General features: G+C 37.1%; 1 protein-coding gene across 4 annotated transcripts in view; it reads left to right on the forward strand.

Annotated features, from left to right (window-relative positions):
* Positions 1-21369, forward strand: part of PIK3CB (phosphatidylinositol-4,5-bisphosphate 3-kinase catalytic subunit beta) — a 198022-nt gene that overhangs the window by 159504 nt on the left and 17149 nt on the right. For all 4 annotated transcript variants that reach the window (XM_067033693.1, XM_059065159.2, XM_067033692.1 and 1 more), the window contains 5 exons: positions 3534-3677; positions 4918-5017; positions 14280-14458; positions 15284-15393; positions 16337-16415. In XM_067033693.1, coding sequence (XP_066889794.1) covers positions 3534-3677; positions 4918-5017; positions 14280-14458; positions 15284-15393; positions 16337-16415 — 612 coding nt within the window. The remainder of the gene's footprint in view (positions 1-3533; positions 3678-4917; positions 5018-14279; positions 14459-15283; positions 15394-16336; positions 16416-21369) is intronic.

Consider the following 21369-nt stretch of genomic DNA (forward strand, 5'->3'; position numbering starts at 1 on the left):
CGTCCCATCTCCTCCTCCTATCCTTCCCCCCGCCCCCCCGCCCCCACGCTCGCTCTCTCTTTTTTTTTTTTTTTGGCCTGGCTGCCTGCTGCCTGGCATGCAGGATCTTAGTTCCTGACCAGCGATCGAACCTGCGCCCGCTGCAGTGGAAGTGTGGAGTCTTAACCATGGGCCACCAGGGAAGTCCCCACTCTATATGGTAAAACAAAAAAGCAAGCAAAAACTGCATCGGGTGGTCCCCAAGAACACCCTCAGGTTCCATGACTTACTAGGAGGACTCACAGGACTCAGCATATAGTCACTCTTGGCTAAGATTTATTACAGAAAAAGTATACAGAGCAGAACTGGCGAAGGAAAACAATTGATGGGGCAAAGTCTGGAGGAAACCAGGGAGATGCTTCTAAGAGTTCTTTCCCAGTGGAGTCACACTGAATACACTTACTTCCCCCAGCAACAAGTTGTGACAGCACACCTGAATACTGTCTACCAGGGAAGCTTGTTAGAGACTTGGTGGCCAGGGTTTTTTTTGCGGGGAGGGCAGTGCTAGTCACATAAGCACCCTCTGCCTAGCATATTCCCAAATTCTAGACTCCTGGAACAAAAATGGGTGTTGAGCATAAAACATACTGTTTGCAAAAACAGTTTAGGCACAGTAAGCCACTCTTATCTGTTAGGGTGGTGGGAAGCCTTCCGAATTCTACATTCCCAGATGCCAGTCAAGGGCTAACCTTGTAAGCATGCTTTATCAAAGGATAGCAGTCAGGCTTACTCCTCTATTAACTCTTTTCTGTCCACTACCCACAATTAAGAAATGTTAATTTTTTTTCTTTTGCGGTACGCGGGCCTCTCACTGTTGTGGCCTCTCCCGTTGCGGAGCACAAGCTCCGGACGCGCAGGCGCAGCGGCCATGGCTCACGGGCCTAGCCGCTCCGCGGCATGTGGGATCTTCCCGGACCAGGGCACGAACCCATGTGCCCTGCATCGGCAGGTGGACTCTCAACCACTGCGCCACCAGGGAAGCCCCTATTTTTTCTTTTTTAAAATGTTAATATTTTTGACTTTTTTTTTTTTAAAGAAGATGTTGGGTGCTGGAGTTTATTTATTTTTGCTGTGTTGGGTCTTCGTTTCTGTGCGAGGGCTTTCTCTAGTTGTGGCAAGCGGGGACCACTCTTCATTGCGGTGCGCGGGCCTCTCACTATCGTGGCCTCTCTTGTTGCGGAGCACAGGCTCCAGACGCGCAGGCTCAGTAGTTGTGGCTCACGGGCCTAGTTGCTCCGTGGCATGTGGGATCCTCCCAGACCAAGGCTCGAACACGTGTCCCCCCTGCAGATTCTCAACCACTGCGCCACCAGGGAAGCCCTATTTTTGACTTTTTTTAAGTTTGTATTTTATTTATTTTTTTAAACTTAAAAAAAAAGTTTTTGTTTTTTTTTTAAATTCTTTGGCTGCCTTGGGTCTTCGTTGCTGCGCACAGGCTTTCTCTAGTTGCGGCAAGCAGGGGCTACTCTTCATTGCAGTGCGCGGGCTTCTCATTATGGTGGCTTCTCTTGTTGCAGAGCACGGGCTCTAGGCACGCAGGCTTCAGTAGTTTTGGCAGGTAGGCTCAGTAGCTGTGGCTCGCAGGCTCTAGAGCACAGAGCACAGGCTCATAGTTGTTGCCCACGGGCTTAGTTGCCTCGTGGCACGTGCGATCTTCCCGGACCAGGGCTTGCACCTGTGTCCCCCACATTGGCAGACTGATTTAACCACTGCGCCACCAGGGAAGCCCTAAGTTTGTATTTTAAAGCAGTTAATGTTACAGTTAAAGTCCTCATAGTTTGCTTACTCAATCCTGATTACTTTCGCTTCCCAGAGGCAACTTTTATCACAAATTTGGTGTATATCCTTCTATACCATAATTTTCTGTTTTTACCACATTTATATATATATAAAATACAGATATGGGATGATATTGTACATTTAAAAATCACACACCTGTGTCTTGCCATATATATCATTTTACATAGTTTTTTTCCTTTATTCAACATTAGGTTTTTGAGGTCAGTCTCTCCTGTTACATATAAATGTAGTTTATTCTTTCACTACTGTGTAATATTCTTCCATAGAGATGTATCATATTTACTCTGTTTCTCTATTGAGGAACATTTTAAATTTTCTCAAAATTTCCCTCTTAACAAACAATGCTACAGTGAACATGCTTGTACAATCTCTTTAGGGTAGTACATGTGTGAGAATCTATGGGATTTATTGGATGAAATGTCATTATTGAGACAGTCTTAGACAATGGGCATTTTCAGGTTTATCCATTTTCTTACTAGCCTCAAAATGAGGGGTTATACCGTATGGTTATTTGAAAAACAAAAGTTCTCAGAAAATTATGGATACTGTGATACTTGTTTTTTCCTTTTCTTCTTTTTTAAAATAAATCATTTATGTTTTAAACTGTGTGATCTCCAAAACAAATTATATAAACTCTTCAACAGTGGTTATTTTGGGGGAGTGAAATAAGAAGTGTAAGGAAAGAGGAAGCCAGCCTCTTCTTTTCTATACTTCTATCTTTTACACTATTTTTAGATTTTATAGTGGGCATGGATTTTACAATAAACAAACTTAAGATGGTTTTATAGATAGTTTTAAAAAATGAGGCTCCCAGTTGTTCCTCAGTCTCTCTGTTTGCATTGGAGACCTGAAGGGGAGGGGCTACCTGGCCCCCCTTGGACTGAGCTAAGTGTTTTTCTTAAATATATTGATCCCTAGGAGGAGATTGCTGTGATCCCCATGTTCCATATAGGTAATTCTAATGTGTCTTCCTATGTTAAATTTTCTGATATGAGGTTCTTTTCTGGTGTATAGTATCCTAGGTTTCATTCCCAGGTCTGCTTTAGACTACTGCTTATCCATTTATTGTCCAAGACTATAGTCACCAAGTAGAGGACTTGGGATACATATCTTACCTGACTACTGGAATTGCCTTTGATGGGAGTGTGTTTACGTGTGAATGGTTTGGAGATGGATACAAAATAGAGAGCCCGAACATTAATTAATTCAGCTCATTTAATTACAATATTATGTCAATTCAATGAATCCATTCCCACTTACAAATACACTCTTTATCCTTCAAACTATTTGAAGATTTTAATTGTTCATTCATTTTCTGGGAGCAAAAATTACTTAATCGCAATGATATGAAAGGAAAATAAATTGAAGTACTGATGGAATTTGTATTTTAAAAAGCCGGTTGGTTGACTGAGTACGTAACTTTTTCAGCATGATGAGAAAACTATTACCTAATTTTATTATAACTCTCGGCTGATTGAAATACAATCGTCAGTTGTATAAACCTAGTTAACTTAATAAAAATGCCCCATATATCTGTTCTTTGCTCCTTTTCACTCTCTGCCCATCAGAAATTCTCAGCTTTTCTTACGTTATTGTAACAGTGAATGTAAGTGTGCCCCAAGCTTGACCCAGAAGAACCATTGTGTTTCAGCACCGATTTTTGAGTGACTTACTCTGTCTTTTGTTTCTTTCAGTGATGAAGAACTCTCTCAGTATCTTTTACAGTTGGTGCAAGTTTTAAAATATGAGCCTTTTCTTGATTGTGCCCTCTCGAGATTCCTACTAGAAAGAGCACTTGCTAATCGGAGGATAGGGCAGTTTTTATTTTGGCACCTTAGGTAAGTCTTTTATATTTCAAATCAAGTCCACCACGTGCTTTTGTAAATATTAACCAGCATAATACAGGGCATGTAGTAAAACAGTCTAGCTGCTTTAGTTGTTTCTGAGCCATCCATAACATTTATAATTTCTTGGTATCTACTCCTATTTCTTGATACCCAGACTCTCAATTTTCATGATTTGACAAAGTAACTGAGATAAGTGTCCCTTTATGCCTCCTTGATTTGTAACTGAAATTAATAATTTTATTATGATAATTATGATAATTAATAATTATTATAATGTATTGCTATTTTCCAGTAACATATACTTATTGTGTTAATATTTTGGACTAAAAACGTACTTATTGGGTAGTGGTATCATCATTGCTACTATTGCATAAATAAAGATTTTAAAGTTTTCCTGTAACAACAGCAACTTTATTTTTAGCTTCTTTATTAACTAGGTCATTTTGAGAAATACATGAATCTTATTAAAGCAGGTTTATATAGGAGTAAAATTGAAAGAAAACTAAAGTTCTTTTGTTTCCTAGGAAGGTTGTCAATTCCTCACTTCTGACTCTATACTTGGACATTTGTGGGTTTTTTTTTCCATCTGGACTTCAGAGTACTGAAGCTAATCATTAACAGAAAAAAATAACTTTTCTCCTTTTTGGCTAAGGTTCTTAAGGAAAATAAGCTGTATAGTATTTTGATGTTAATTTTAGGAGTTATATTTCTGAATCTTGATTTCTTTATTATTCATAGTTTTTCCTTTCTTGTTTTTAACTTGTCTTCTTTTCTCATCCATTTCAATCTTCTTATTTTTAAATCCCTCAAGGAAATAAGGTATTCCTTCCTTTTTCAAATGTGTACACCACTCTTTAAGTGAAAAAAAAATCACATAGAAGCTAATTGAGGGATTAGTCAATTGTGTGATCTGAGTCAGATCTGTGTTTCATCTGATTTGTCTGTAAATTGGTAATATTACCATTTCACTCCAAAAAACAAATAAGATGTGATAACTTTGGATTTCTTGGAGTAAACAATTAACTAATGATAAAATCACGTATCTTTTTGAACTATAGTGTTTAAAGAATTAAAAGTTGAGCATCCCATCTGTGATTGTGTACAAGATGATGTGTTCTCCCTTTCTTTGATTAGCATAATAAGTTAATTTCATAATAGAATAAAGAAGTCAGTATTTTTATTTGGTGACCTGAAGTGTTTGATAAATCTTCATAATATTAACTTTCTGCAGGTCAGAAGTGCACATTCCTGCTGTTTCAGTACAATTTGGTGTCATCCTTGAAGCGTACTGCAGGGGAAGCGTAGGTCACATGAAAGCGCTTTCCAAGCAGGTATCAGCTTATTTTAATCTTCATGTTACTTTGTCACACGGTAGTTGATAAATTGTGTCATATGCTAGTTCTCCTGTCACAGTATTTCATAGAAGTTTCAATAACTGAACCCAGTTAATACATTTTTTAATCAAAATGTAAGCCAAGAAATTAAATTTCAACAAATTCAGCAGAAAATTATTAATTGAATGCTATCTGAAAAATTAGGATTCCTCATAGTATTAACACCATGCCTTAAATTTTAGTAGGAAATAACTATTTAGACATGCTTAACAATGGATTTGATGGTAACAAAAGATTATGAAATCTTTAGATGCTGTTTTTCCATACCCCTGAGTTAGTCTTTCCAGTTAGCATAGTGTTTATGATTCATACGCTCTGCCATTTGTTTTAAACTGAGATATTTTGACACCTAAGTTTGTAGGTGTTACAGCTTCTAGAATTCAGAATCCTCAAGCTGCTTTTTCAAACTATATATACATACCTGAAATTGTGATGCTCTCCCACATTCCCTCATTTTCTTCCTAGGCCTTCATTTTCTAATCATTTTAGGTGATGAGTTACTAGTGATACTAATAGGTCAGATATTAAATGCTTACTGTATGCCAGGAAGTATACTAAGTGTTTAAAGTATGCTATTTTAGTCTCCTAATAATGTGCCACAGTATTTACTGTTACTGTCTGGATTTGACAAGGTGAAAAAAACAATCTCTCCAAGAGATTAAGTAACTTGCCTGAAAAGCCACAACTATTAAGTAAAAGAGTAAGTGTCAGACTTAACTCTGTCCAACTATAAAACTAAATCTCTTTTTATTATACTGGGAGTTTTCAAACCTTCTTAGCAAAACCTCTCTTTTTTAAATCAAAACTTAAAGATAGATCCATTTTACAAAATAGCAATGTCATTTTATCAGTATAAATGTATCTTTGAAGCTAAAATAAAACATAAGCCATTGAACAGAATCATGATGCTGTTTTATTGAACACAGAATTTCATCAGGCGTTATTGTTGACAGTTGTCTCAGTATCCAGTTATTTGTGTATTTTATTTTGGAGATAATCCTGACTTTATACCGCTAAGTAATTACAAATAGTAATGGTTTTTAAAGAGCTTTCTTGCAAATGAGAAACATAACCTTGGCCCAAGCTTGATTTCTTGGTGGCTTCTTGGTTCCCTGAAGGATGAGGTGAGAGCATTTCTGCCATCAGGTAAAGCAGCCCTATATTAGCTTCTTCATGCTGGAATCCTTCATTGACATATAGCAACAATATGCTCTTGTTCTCTAACAATAGTTTTTCCTAAACTGAGTATTATCTAACATAACACAAGAAGATTTTTTAAAATGGTTTAATATATACTTACTCAGAACCTGCTATATGCTAGGGTTTGTGTTGCTATTGGTGATGTGAAGTCATATTAGCTATGTTGCTGTCATCAAAGATTTTATATTCCACAGAGTAGGTATACAAATTAGCGATATTATGATGGCAGTGTTATTAATGGGAGTATTATGTATGGTAGCACAAAAAAGAGGCGCATATTCTAGCTTAGGGCATTCGGCAAGAGGTCACAGTGCAGGTGACACTTGTGGGTTTTGATGATCTAGGTAGCTAGTTGGAGAGTGTGATAGTCAGTGCTCTACAGAGAGACAGTTGTGTTTGTGTCTATATAGAGAATGAGTGAAGGGGGCTGGTGGGTGAGATTGAGATTTATTATAAAGAATTGGTGCATGTGATTATGGAGGCCAAGAAGTCCCAAGATCTGCAGTCAAGCAAGCTGGAAATCCAGGAGAGCTGGTGATGTAGTTCCAGCCTGAGTCTGAAGGCCTGAGAACCTGGACAGCCAATAGTATATGAGTACCAGTCTGAAAGCAGACAGACTTGACACCCAAGAAGAGCCATTGTTTCAGTTCAAGTCTGAAGGCAGGAAAAGAATAAAGTCCCAGCTCAAGGCAGTCAGGCAGGTGGAATTCCTTCTTTCTTGCAGGAGGGTCTGCCTTTTGTTCTATTCAAATGTTTGGATGAGGCCCACCCACATAAGGGAGGTCAATCAGCTATATTCAGTCTAACCTGTTCAAATGTTAATCTCATCCAGAAACACCTAGAATAATGTTGGCCCAAATATCTGAACACTCCGTGGCCCAGTCAAGTTGATATGTAAAATTAGCCATCACAGGTCAACTTGGCATCCATATGTACCTCCTTAAACCCTTACTTAATCTCTAAATAAAGCCAATAACAAGGTCAAAATTCCACCTAACATGATACAACAATGCTGAGTACCACCAATTACTCATTAACTTCTTTCTCAGAGGAGGAGGTAATATCCTTGAGTGGAATTTGTTCTTCTCAATTACCTGTAAATTAAATAGTATGTTGTAAAATTAATAATACTTAAATATTAAGATTTAAGTAATGATATAAAGTTAATGTATCTTATGTTACATGTTAAAGGAATAAGAGTGAGAGGGAAACAAAGTTATTTGTTATATATGTGTGTATATATGTGTGCATACACCCATATTCATAACAAAATAAGATATTCATGACAGTCCTCATTTCTGTAACTGATCACATGGTTATATCTGGTATTTATCACTACCATCTTCTAACCCATCCTGTATTCCCTTTGTCTTCGGCAAGCACCTCAGTTGGTTGTGTTCTTTACATGCTGGGATGACCTAAACCTTCATTCTTGAAGGGTCTAGGCCATTAGTAGTCCTACCTGGATTGACTTGGTAATTTCCCATTGATCTTAATCACAGGACATGGTAATACTAAGAGATCACCTATATTCTAGACATACTCTTCCCTAATTTCTGCTTTGTAGTCAGGATCAATCATTCTAGCCAGCACCATAGTGTACTTCTTTGCCTGTTGATCCAGAAGCATGAGGAGCCCAAAATGGCAGGGCAGGAGTCTTACCAACCAGTTCAATGGAATTGTTGTGTCTCCCAGTAGAATCATTCTTCTCTCTGTAACTAAGACCTCTGTGCCAACAGAGCATAAGATCTCAGGAACAGGAAGCAAAAATTTTGTTAGTGGGTCATTACGGGTAATAGTGAGTAGGTACTACTAACATTTTCACACCTTCATGGACCTGTGAATCCTGGCTATTGGAGACACAGCATCATATATTGGGTGCTGATTCAGAGCATATACAGCCTTCTAGAGAACCTTGCCCCAGCCCTGCAAGGTATTCACATCTAGCCAGCACTGTAATTGTCTTCAAAAGGCCATTCCACTGTTTTATCAAGGCAGCTACTTCAAAATGGTAGGGAACTTGGTAAGACTAGTGAATTCTATGAGCATGAGCCCATTGCTGTACTTTATTTGCTACGAAATGAGTTCCTTGATCAGAAGCAATGCTATGTGGAATGCCATGATGGTGGCTAAGGTGTTTTATAAGTCCATGGATGGTAGTTTTGGCAGAAACATTGTTTGTAGGCAAATTCATATCCAGAGTGTTTGTTCCAGTAAGAATAAGACACTGCCCTTTCCAAAAGGGAAGCAGTCCCATGTAATCAACCTGTCATTCCATAGCTGGCTGATCACCCCCAGGAAATGGTGCCGTATCGGGCGCTCAGTGTTGTTCTCTGGTGCTGGCACATCAGGCACTCAGCAGTGGCTGTAGCAGGTGGGCTTTGGTGAGTGGCGATTCATGTCACCGAGCACATATATAACCTCCATCCCTGCCACCGTTCTCCATTGGGTGATGACCGGGTTGGCTGAGGAAAGGCTGGGTGGTATACATGGAATGGGTCATCCTATCCACTTAATTATAAAAATCTTCCAAGGTTAAACTTTGGTGAGCATACAGTGGGGCAAAAATATCTTATTTTTTTGCCCATTCAGAGAGGTGTATCACATACCTCTTCCTTAAATTTCCTTGTCACTAGTTTTCCAATCATGTTCCTTCTAAGTCTCTGACCATCAGCTAAGTGTTGGTCACAGCTCGTGAATTGGTATATAATTGCACATATGGCCATTTCTCCTTCCAAGCAAAGTGAACAACCAGGTGCACTTTCCGAAGTTCTTCACATTGGGAGTATTTCCCTTCACCACTGTCCTTCAGGAATGTTCCAGAAGGGGGCTCTAGTACCACAGTTGACCACTTTTGTATGGTGCCTACATATTGTAATCCAATAATCTGTAAACCAGGGTTAAGTCTTTTCTTCCCGTGTCAACTGATCATAAGGAACTCCCCATGAGGCCATGCTGCAGGATAGGATAGAGAAGGTAGTATAACAGGAGTGAGAAACCACTGACATTTGGGCCACTTCTTCATGTCACTTGTGCCTTCAGGACCCCATTGGGCCCAGTCTCGTATATAACCACTTTCACTTGATGATGGAGTGCCGCTGTGCTTGCCCATCTTTATGTGTGTTGGGTCAGGTAACACCTGGTTCATGACAGGCAGCTCGCGTTGCATGGTTACTTCATGGCCAGTGGTTAAGCGTTCAGTCTCTACTAAAACCCAGAAACAAGCTAAGAGCTGTTTCTCAAAAGGAGAGTAGTTATCAGCAGGACATGGTAGATTTTGTTTTTCCCCAAAATCCTAAGGACCTGTGCTGTGACTCACCTATAGGAGCCTGCCAAAGGCTCCAAATAGCATCCCTATTTGTCACTGACAGATCAAGCACCATTAGGTCTGCTGGATCATGTGGCCACGACTTGCATGGCAGTTTGGGCCTGCTGCAGCGCATTCTCTTGTTCTGGGCCTCACTCAAAACCGGCACCTTTTGAGGTGCTGGGTCACTCAGTAAATAGGCCAAAGTGCATGAGGAATATGTTCCCTCCAAAATCCAAAGAGGCCCACTAGGTATTGTGCCTTATTTTTGGTTGTAAGCAAATAAATTATTCTTCACCTTAGAAGGGATATCTTGACATGCTCCATACCACTTGAACCCTAAAAGTTGCACTGAGATTGAAGGCCTCAAGTTTTTGTCGGATTTATTTCCCACCTTCTAACATACAAATTTCTTTAAGTCTAGAGTAGTTGCTACATGTTACTCACTAGGTTCAATCAGCATAATGTTATCACTGTAATGGATCAGCATGATATCTTATTGAACGGAAAGTCGATCAAGATTCCGGCAAACTAAACTATTACATAGAGCTGGAGAATTGATGTACCCTTGAGTTAGGACAATGAAAGTGTATTGTTGGCCTTGCTAACTTAAGCAAATTGCTTATGGGGGTCCATATTGACACATACGGAGAAAAAAAAGCACTTGTCAGATCAGCAGTTGCATACCACGTATCAGGGGGTGTGTTTATGCAATGAAACTACATCTGGTATACCACCTGGTTAATGTTGTAACAATCCACTATAATTCTCTAAGAGTCATCTATCTTTTGCACAGGCCAAATAGGCAAGATGAATGAGGATGTGATGGGAATCACCACCTTGCATCTTTCAAGTCCTTGATGATAACACTAATCTGTACAGTTACTCCAGGAATATTTTTTACTGTTTTCTTGGGAAGAGACAGTTGTAATAACTTCCACCTGGCCTTTCCCATCATAATAGCCCTCACTCCTCAGGTCAGGGAAACAACATAGGGATTCTGCCAGCTCCTGAGTATATCTATTTCAGTTATGCATTCCAGAACTAGAGAAATAACCACAAGATGGGTTTGGGACCCACTGGGCCCACCATGAGATAGATTTGTGCTAAAACTCCATTGTTAACTTGGCCTCCATATGCCCCTACTTTGGTGGACCTCAGTGATGTTTTGGGTCTCTTCAGATTAGTGTCAATTTAGAACCCGTGTCCAGAAGTCCCTGAAAGTTCTGATTATTTCCTTTCCCCCAGTATGCAGTTGCTATGGTAAAAGGCCATGGGTCCCTTTGGGGAAGCCAGGGGAAAGTCAGTTTCAGTCTGGTTTATATAGGAGAGTTCACAGGCATCATTCAGCATTGATGAAAGTATTGGGGGATTTATTAACTTTTTAATGTGTCTAAGCCTATGAGTACATGTTATAGAAATGAGATGTTTATTATTGTCATGGTGTAAACATAGACCATAAGTTGTATGTGACTGTAAGTATTACAGTATGTAAGCTGTAAGTATTAGCAGGGTAGTTTCATCTAGCTGATATAAACTGAAATCAGCATATTCAATCCACCTAACTGAAATTTTCTGTAGTATTAAATATTCTCTCCCAGACTTTACTTTTTGATACTACGTTGTTTTTTCCTTGTGCCAAAGACTCCCCTACCTTTTTGCCTTTTCTAACTTCTCTATCTCATTTGAAGGCCATTTGTTTCCCCACTCCTAACCTTCTGTTCATTCCTATACCTCTGTGGTATCACACCCTATTTTTATGTCAGCTCTCTGTAGTATTATAATTTCCAGTTCCACTACACTTCTTTTAACTCATTTGCATTGCCAGAGGAACTACCATAGGTTTTCATAGGTGATTTTAATATTTACGGTTTTTTATTCGTGTTAAAATAACTGTATCTGATCCCTCCTTTTTGGAAAGCCCTTTAATGATGGTAATAATAGCTAACATTTATTCACCACTTATGGGCCATTTATTTATTCTTCACAAGAATATGAGATAGATACTATTAGTCCCCTTAATTTTATAGTCCTTTTAAAGATATCTCATACCTATCAATTTCTCTTGTGTTCATGGCTACCATCCTTGTCCAACCACTGTCCTTTCTCACCTGGATGTCTTCATTAACCTCCTAAATTGTGCCCCTTGTTTCCATTCTTCTGCACGCACGCATGTGTGCACACACACACAAAGACACACACACACGTACCTTCATTCTCTACCCAGCAGATAAAATGATCTTTTTAAAATGTAGATGTATTCCCTTTTTAAAATCCCTGCAGTAATTTTCATTGCATAGAGAATAAAATCCAAATTTTAACGAAGTCTATTAAGACCCCACTTGATGAGTCCCTACTTCTTTGGCCTCATTCATATGAGCAGACAACACTGGACCTTTTCTTGGTTCTCTGGGAACCTCAGTTTGACTTTTATACCAGCAAACATATGACATATGTCTGATCATATTATTCTTACTCATTTCTTGATTGATGAACAGCCAGGGGAAGATTGTACCGTTTACATGGCTGTTCTTGTTATCACTGTAAACCTATAGTGTGACAAGGTGTTGAAACACTTAAAGTATTTGACTTATGGCCATGTGGGTATTCAGAACGCTGTTCCAGGAAATGGATATCAACATAATTAGGGTTAAGCCCTGAAAATTCACAACTGTACAAACATGGAAGAAATTCAAATTTGAAATACTTCAAAAAGTTCCTGTTTGCATAGCCCATTTTTCAGCAAGTTCCCTTTTCACCAGAGTTTGTACAGCTCCTGAAATTGTTGAAAAATGGGGTGTCTGTGGTTTTGACAGATGGCTAACTTGGCAAGCTTCAGCAATCTCAATTTTATCATCAAGCTACATAGAACCTTCCCAGTTTCCTGTGAGCAAGCCTGTCTGTAGAAACTGTAGAAACTATAGAAACTGCATGCCGAATTCACCTCCCTACAGAGTCTTAGTGGTTTCCTTGCATAGAAGCAAAGTTCAAAAATGAAAACATGGTGTAAAATAAATCTCCTGTTCATCAAAATGCAAGCCATGGTGTTTATAATGTTTGTTGCCTACATATTTTATATGCTTGTTATATACAATTCACATGTTGATATATGTATTCTGTTTTTATCATTTGTTGTTTCCAGTTTTAATGACATAATGATAAAATAAAATATTCCTTTTTATGTTTTATAGCTGGCTGAGGCTGGGTCTTACAGAATTTGACATAATATTACATGGAAAGACCTTGAGTTATTAAACAATAAAGTTGACTTTTCTTTCCTTCTTTTTTTAAAATAAATTTATTTATTTTATTTATATTTTTGACTGTGTCAGGTCTTCGTTGCTGTGTGCGGGCTTTCTCTAGTTGCGGCGAGCGGGGACTACTCTTTGTTGTGTTATGCGGGCTTCTCATTGCAGTGGCTTCTCGTTTCAGACCACGGGCTCTAGGTGTGTGGGCTTCAGTAGTTGTGGCACATGGGCTCAGTAGTGGTGACTTGCAGTCTCTAGAGCGCAGGCTCAGTAGTTGTGGCTCATGAGCTTCGTTGCTCCGTGGCATATGGGATCTTCCTGGACCAGGGCTCAAACCCATGTACCCTGCATTGGCAGGCGGATTCTCAACCACTGCACGACTAGGGAAGCCCAGTAAAGTTGACTTTTAAGCACATGGTTTTATTTATTTATTTATGGCTACACTAGGTCTTTGTTGCTGCATATGGGCTTTCTCTAGTTGCAGCGAGCGGGGGCTACTCTTCGTTGCAGTGCGTGGGCTTCTCATTGCGGTGACTTCTCTTGTTGTGGAGCACAGGGCTCTAGGCGCACGGGCTTCAGTAGTTATGGCACACAGGCTCAGTAGTTGTGGCTCGCGGGCTCTAGAGCGCAGGCTCAGTAGTTGTGGCGCATGGGCTTAGATGCTCCGCATCATGTGGGATCCTCCTGGACCAGGGCTCGAACCCGTGTCCGTTGCATTGGCAGGCAGATTCTTAACCACTGTGCCACCAGAGAAGTCCCAAACACATGGTTTTGATTCAGTTGGCCATTGTTGATTCCCCTTGTACTACTTGCATGATTTTTTTTTTTGCATAAGTTTTGATAGCCAGAGTTACCTCATTATAAAAACCACTTAATTTAGACTTGAACAATAGGTACTGTTGTCTATATTCATATCTATTTTACTGCACAAAAATTTACTTTATACTCTTAGTGGAAAGAGAATATACTGAAAAGATGTTATACAAGAGTGATGACAAAGATAGTAAGGTTGAATGTCAACTCCAGGGTTACTTGTACATAGATATTCCTTTCGTACTATGGAGTTGCCCAATTAGAGTGGTTCAGATTGTGTTTCAAATTCTATTACTCAGTTAGTTGCAGAGTTCTGAGTAAAGTTTCATACTTATCTTCTTACCTATAATCTATGTCTCTTTACTTTTCTGTAATTTATAAGATTTTATTTAAGAGAAGCGTTCAAGAACATTTGAAAAATGGTGCTTTAAGTAACAAGTGGTAACAATTAATTTATTTTGTTGTATCTAATATTTTTGTCATAAAGCAAGCACTGTTTTTACTTTAGCTGGTTGTCCTACGTGTGTATTGTGGGGAGGAGGGGGGTGAGGGAGTGGTATTGATTAATATTATCACATGATATTATTTTTAACATAAATGAATTTTGGTGGTGGGGAAACTTATTTTTCAGGTTGAAGCACTCAATAAATTAAAAACTTTAAATAGTTTAATCAAACTGAATGCAATGAAGCTAAATAGAGCCAAAGGGAAAGAAGCAATGCACACTTGTTTAAAACAGAATGCTTATCGGGAAGCCCTCTCTGACCTGCAATCACCTCTGAACCCATGTGTTATCCTCTCAGAACTCTAGTAAGTGACCTTCTGTACTGTGCTTAGTGAATCTCCCGTTAAATAGCAATGCAGAAGGGATTTCTGAGTGACTGCCTTAGGGGAGCAGTAGGGACAGCTGTTAGCCTCTGTAAGTGGAATATAATTTAAAAAGGAAAATGTTAAAGTTCTCAAAAGTTATTCTTATGTTAATAGGATGTATGCCTTCTAGCTAAATTTATCTGTGGGATTAGTGAAAGTTAATGCAAGTTCATTTCCTTTCAATTGTATGTAATTAAATTTGTTTTCTATATTACTGGTTTCTAAGAGTTGAAAATCCTATGTAAGCAAAATGTTGGCAGCCATCATAGCTTATTTACTAATTAAACTTTCCTATTTCAAAATGAGATTTTTGAATGAATTTAGAAAATTATTTCTCATTTTTACTTTTCTTACAAAAGTAATAATGGGAAAGTGATAATTATGTTCAGTATATCAGTATGCAAAATTGATCCCTCTTTAAGAAATCAAGAATGGACTTACAATCCAATGTTACATTCTGATTTTTATTGTTTATGTATAATAACATAAAGTTAAGGAAGAATAAGGGAAGAAAAGGATGAATTTTAAATGTAGCCATGAGAAGGGCAAATCTGGGTTTTCAGTCCAGCTCACCTGGCGTCACTACATGCCAGCCAAGGCTAGCATTGCGGTTGCTTTTCTGCCAAGAGGAAATGTTCTCGTTCTGACTTCTTTATACCTGGAACAGGTGAGGGGTTTTCCCAAGCCTAGTATATCATGGCAACGTTACAGTCTTGCCGTATCTTTAAATTGAAGTGGGCTAATTTTCCCCTTTCTTCCTTTCAGTATTGAAAAGTGTAAATACATGGATTCCAAAATGAAGCCTTTGTGGCTGGTGTACAACAACAAGGTGTTTGGTGAGGATTCAGTTGGAGTGATTTTTAAAAATGGTGATGGTATGTACGGAGGTTTTTACAGTGCCAAATTCCTTAGTACTTTTCATTTGCTGTCCATTTGCTTTATCTGAAAGGTGATGTGTAAATGTATAACAAACAGATGGCAGCCAAGAGGTAGCTATCAGTGGTCATAAATTTGAATTTGGCATGTCATAAATCCCCCTTTTTTTTTTCACTTTGGAGAATGATTTCTACAGCTTACTTACTTACATTGTTCTAATAAACCTTCATTTTTTCCTACAAAATACAAAGCTGTCTACTCCTTTGGTAAAAAGCTTCTGAAATGCAAGAGAATATTTTCAGTAATATATTCATACATCCTGTTTCAGTGATAGCAATTTTGATATTGCTGCCATAGTTTTGTGTTTTAATTAAAATATCTTACCCATACTTCATAAAGGAAATGCCTGTGAAGTAATCACACCAACCAGAAGGCAGTCATGACTGCTACTACCACTTGTTAGTTTTGTGATTGCAGGCAAATCACATAAAATTCATTGAGCTTCAGGATCTTCTTGTCCATGAGGATTATAGCATCTCTGTGTTGGGTTTATTAAATGGAATTAAGTGAGATAACATAAGTATATGTGCTTAGCATAGTATGTGCTTACAACTTTTTTTTTTGAATATAGTTGCTTTATAGTGCTGTGTCAGTTTCTGGTATACAGCAAAGTGAATCAGGTATACACATATCCATTCTTTTTTAGATTCTTTCCCAGTTAGGTCACCACACATCACTGAGTAGAGTTCTCTGTAGTATACAGTAGGTTCTCATTAGTTATCTGTTTTATACATAGTAGTGTATATATGTCAATAACAGAGCAGTTATTTGTCAGTGTCTTTTCCGAGACAGTTAATTCTGGTTGAATTAGCTAATCTTGAATAAATATTATAAGCATAAAGTGGAAAGTACTTATAACATAGCAGGGTTCTTTCCCCTTAGATTTACGGCAGGATATGTTGACACTTCAAATGCTGCGCTTGATGGATTTACTCTGGAAAGAAGCTGGTCTGGATCTTAGGTGAGATTTCTAGTGAATTTATTTTTATTTCATGTTGTAGTCCTTCTACAGTAGAATTTAAAAATTATAAAAACTTCTTGATTTCTTCCTGCTATTAATATTGGTCGTTCATAATTATTTATATAACGCTTTATAGTTTACAATGTGCTCTCAAATACATTATCTTACTGAAACCTCATCAAGTGTAAAACTATACATGTGACAGCAAGAGTCATATCCCAATCTGTGGTTTTGAAGGTGGTCTCAAGAAGGATGACTGGTGGTCATGGGAGTGGAAAGCCAGAGAAGGGCCTGCCTCTCTTCTTACTTAGCTTAGTAACATTGATTCTTCTAACCTTCCCGAAAGGGAAGTGTTTAGGTGAGCTTTCAGGGTTTTTTGCTGGCCACCATTGTTAGGGGTAGACATGAGCAGAACAGGTTTATGGAGACAAAGAAAGAGGAAACATAATGGATTTTAAAGTTTATTTATTATAAAATCTTCTAAGATAAAGAGCAGATGAAGATAATTGCAAACAAGACCACATAAAAATATAAGATTTGAATGTCAACAAACAAAAATCAAGCCTCTGGGCATTATATTCATAATGAACAGGACAGGGGGATAATAATTCTAAATATTTAAAGAGTTCATAGAAATAAATACATGGGGAGAAGATATGAAAAGGCCATTCAAGTTATAAAATAAATAAACTAATAATTATGCAAAGACTGTCAGTTCTAATGTCAAAGTATGAATTAAAAGAACAATTAGATAGCATTGATTTCCTTGCAAAAATTCTGTTAAGTGAAATGTAGTCTGGAACACGGTTGAAGTAACAAAAACACAAATATTGTCATATACCATTTGAGATGAATATAAACCTCTCTGAATCAAGTTTATTACTTATATCCAATATTTCCAGAATTTAATTTAAAATTAGAAATGTGAACAGAGACTTATGCACAGAGATATTCATCCTTGACTTATTTACAGTAAAAAATAACACTGGGTCACCCTTTTGAACATTTGCTCAATAGAATAACAGTTTAAAAGATGATTAGCTTTCACATATGACCAAATATCTCAGGTATTTAAAAGTATTGTTTATGGAGAATTGCTAACAATTTGGAGAAAGCACTGTCTTCAAATGTCAAATGAGATAAGTGAGATGCAAAAAAATATTTTTATAGAATGATTTCAACCATGTTAAAAATTCCGAAAAACGACACACTAAAATGTTGACAGAAACTAAAATGTATAGTAGACATTACTTCTGGGTGGTAGGATTAAAGGTGATACAATCTCTCCTCCCTGTCCCCCCTTTTGGTATACCGGTTTAGCTAGTTTTCTATGGTGTACTCCTTTTTTAATCAAGGGGGAAAAAACATTAAACATATTTCACAATACAATACAGGGCCATACAATTAAAAATTTTTTTTCTATTCTAGTTATTAATGAATAACTTCATCTTTTACCTAATTCTTTTTTTAATTGTGGAATATTTCAACCATGAAATATAGATGATAATTGACAACATGTTTTGTGTTCTTAAACCCAGACTTGAGTATACATTTAGCTATTAAATGACAGGTGTTAACATGTTTCCATATTTACTTCTTTAAAAAAGGAATTAAATATGCAGATAAAATTAATGCATTCTTATCCTCTTCTACTTTCTCACAACTCAGGATTTATCATTATTCTAAACTGTAATATATATGTTTTTGTGCTTTAACTATATATTATGTATCCAATTGAATGTTTTGAACTTCCAGTAAATACTGTTGTATCACATGTAACTTTTTGAAGTTTACTTTTTTTATTACATTTTTTGAGATATATCAAGATTAATATGTGAAGTTCTAATTTGTTGTTTTCACTTCTCTATTAATGTTTTGAGTAAATACAAAAATTTATCCATTCCCCTATTAGAAGCTACTTGTGTTCATTTGTTTTTATTTTTTATTTATTTTTTAAACCTTAAGTTTACACACTTCTCTTACGTTTGGAAGAGTTCTTCAGTTTATATAGCCAGAAGTGGAATTGCTGGGTCATAAGGCGTGCATATTTTCAACCCTACCACCATTGCCCAACTGGCTTCCAGAATGTTTGTACCAGTGTTATGTTTCTACCCAGAAATACCTCCTTGCCAATAAGACTTGTTAATATTTTGCAAATCTAATGGATATAACACAGTGTCTCATAGAATTTTAATTTGCATTTGTTTGGTTGAGTAATTTTTCAGTGTTTATAAGTATTGTGTTTTCTCTCTGCTATAAATTACCTAGGTTACTTCATGGTTTATGCTGTTTGTTATATTATTTTTAAAAAATCCTTCCCTGTACAGTTATCTTAAAGATGCTATCTTATATTTTATTTTCCAAATTTTAAACTTGATGTGCTTTCTTCTCTTCTGTCTCTGCAGAAGTTTGGTCCTGGTGTTGACTTTTTGGAATCTAGGTTTTTTGTTTTTTTTTTTTTTTGTTTGTTTTTTTTTTTTTGTGGTACGCGGGCCTCTCACTGCCGTGGCCTCTCCCGTTGCGGAGCACAGGCTCGGGACGGGCAGGCTCAGCGGCCATGGCTCACGGGCCCAGCCGCTCCGCGGCACGTGGGATCTTCCCGGACCGGGGCACGAACCCGCGTCCCCTGCATCGGCAGGCGGACTCTCAACCACTGCGCCACCAGGGAAGCCCGGAATCTAGGTTTTTTTGACTACTGATTTTCCTTAATGGTTATTGGACTCTTTGGGTTGTTTCCCCTCTTGAGTACCTTTGAGGGACTCAAAGTCCAGTTCATCATTGTCCAGTTCATCATTGTTTTTTAATTTATTACCATACTTTTTTTTATAACATCCTCTTATAATTTAAAAACCTCTGCTATGTTTAACTTTTTTCTCCTTTTGCATTTGTAAAATTATTTTGTATGCAATATTTTTTCCTTATTAGCCGTATTAGAGGTTTCCATCTTAGTATTTTAAAAGAGTGGCCTTATAGTTTTATGTTTTCATTTTCTGTTTTATCATTGATATCTTTATAGTTTCCTTCCTTTTACTTGTGTTAAGTCTGTTGTTCTGATTTTTTGAGATAAACACATAGAACATTAATTTCCATTTTTTTCATATATACAAATTAAAACCATTTTTCCTCTAACTACTGCCTTAGCTGCATCCCATAAATTTTAAAATGTACTTATTTATGCATTTTCATAATACATCACACTACATGGAATTCAGTTCTAAATGTTTTATTTCCATTTGTATTTCTTCAACTCCTGAACTAGTTTAAATTATTTTGACTCCCAAATTGCACTGGACTTTTGTTGTTGTTGTTGTCCCCATGACATCTAATTTTATTGTACCTGACTATTGTCAGATTATGTGGTGTGTATAAGATCAGGGTCATATTTCTTAAGATTATTTATGCCTTACCATATGTCTAGTTTTTCTATCACATTTGTGATTGAAAAGGTTCCAGATGCTGAAATTATTAACCATAAGATTGTAAACTGGTCCATTAGATCAGATTTGTTAATTATGCCCAAATCTTTATTCTCATCAAACTTTTACCTGTTTGTCATTTCAGAGATATGTTAAAACCACCCATTATAAGTGGCATTTGTCAGTTTCTGCTTGCAATTTTGTTAATTTTCTAATTGTGGTTTTAATTTGCATTTTCCTAATGACTAATAATGTTGGCCAGCTTTTCATGTGCTTGTCATTTGTATATCTTCTTTGGAGAAATATCTATTCAAGTTCTTTGCTCATTTTTGAATTGGATTATTTGTCTTTTGAGTTGTGAGTTCTTTATATATTTTGGATACTAGACTTATAGTAAATAAATTACTGGCAAATATTTTCTCCCATTCTGTGGGTTGTCTGTTCACTTTCTTGATAATGTCCTTTGATACACAAATTTTTTTACTTTGATGAAGTCCAGTTTATCTATTTTTTTCTTTAGCTGTATGTGTTTTTGGTGTCAGGTCTAAGAAACCATTGTCTAATCCAGTGTCATGAAGATTTATGCCTATCCTTTCTTCTGAAAATTTTAGTTTAGCCCTTATCTAGGAGGTCATTAATCCATTTTTAGTTAATTTTTATATGGTATGTGGTAGGAGTCCAGTTTCATTTTTTTGTATTGGTATCCAGTTGTCTCAGCACCATTGTTTAAAAGACTGTTCTTTCTCCATTGAATTATCTTGGCACTTGTGTCAAACATGGATTGACTGTAAATGTGAGGGTTTTTTCCTGGAGTCTAAATTCTGTTTCACTGACCTACATGTCTATCTCTGTACACAGTCTTGATTACTTTTAGTAAGTTTTGAAATTGAGAATTGTCTGCCTACATTTCTCTTATAGGAGTTCTATGGTTTCAGGTCTTACATTTAGGTCTTTAATCCATTTTAAGTTTGTTTTTATATATGGTGTGAGAAAATGTTCTGTTTTCATTCTTTTATATGTAGCCATCCATTTTTCCCAGCACCACTTATTGAAGAGACCATCTTTTCTCCATTATATATTCTTGCTTCCTTTGTTGTAGGCTCATTGATCATACATGCATGGGTTTACTTCTGGGCTCTCTATTCTGCACCATTGACCCGTGTGTCTGTTTTTGTGCCAGTACCATGTTGTTTTGATTACTGTAGCATTGTAGTATAGTCTGAAGTCTAGGATTGTGATACCTCCAGCTTTGTTCTTTTTTTCCTTAAGATTGCTTTTGCTATTTGGGGTCTTTCGTGGTTCCATATAAATTTTAGGATTATTTGTTCTAGTTCTGTGAAAAATGTCATGGTATTTGGTTCATTTAAATGATATCTATCTATAGTCTCTGGTAATTCATCATTCTTGTACTTCTCTTTTGTTCTTTAGACATTGTTCCTTTTACTTCTTTGAACATACTTAAAATAGGGGTTATAAATTTCACAACCCTGCAAATCAGATTCTCTCCCTTGTTCAGGATTTTTTGTTGTTGCTGTTTG

Source organism: Kogia breviceps, chromosome 5, assembly GCF_026419965.1.
Source record: "Kogia breviceps isolate mKogBre1 chromosome 5, mKogBre1 haplotype 1, whole genome shotgun sequence".
NCBI classification, from domain to species: domain Eukaryota; kingdom Metazoa; phylum Chordata; class Mammalia; order Artiodactyla; family Physeteridae; genus Kogia; species Kogia breviceps.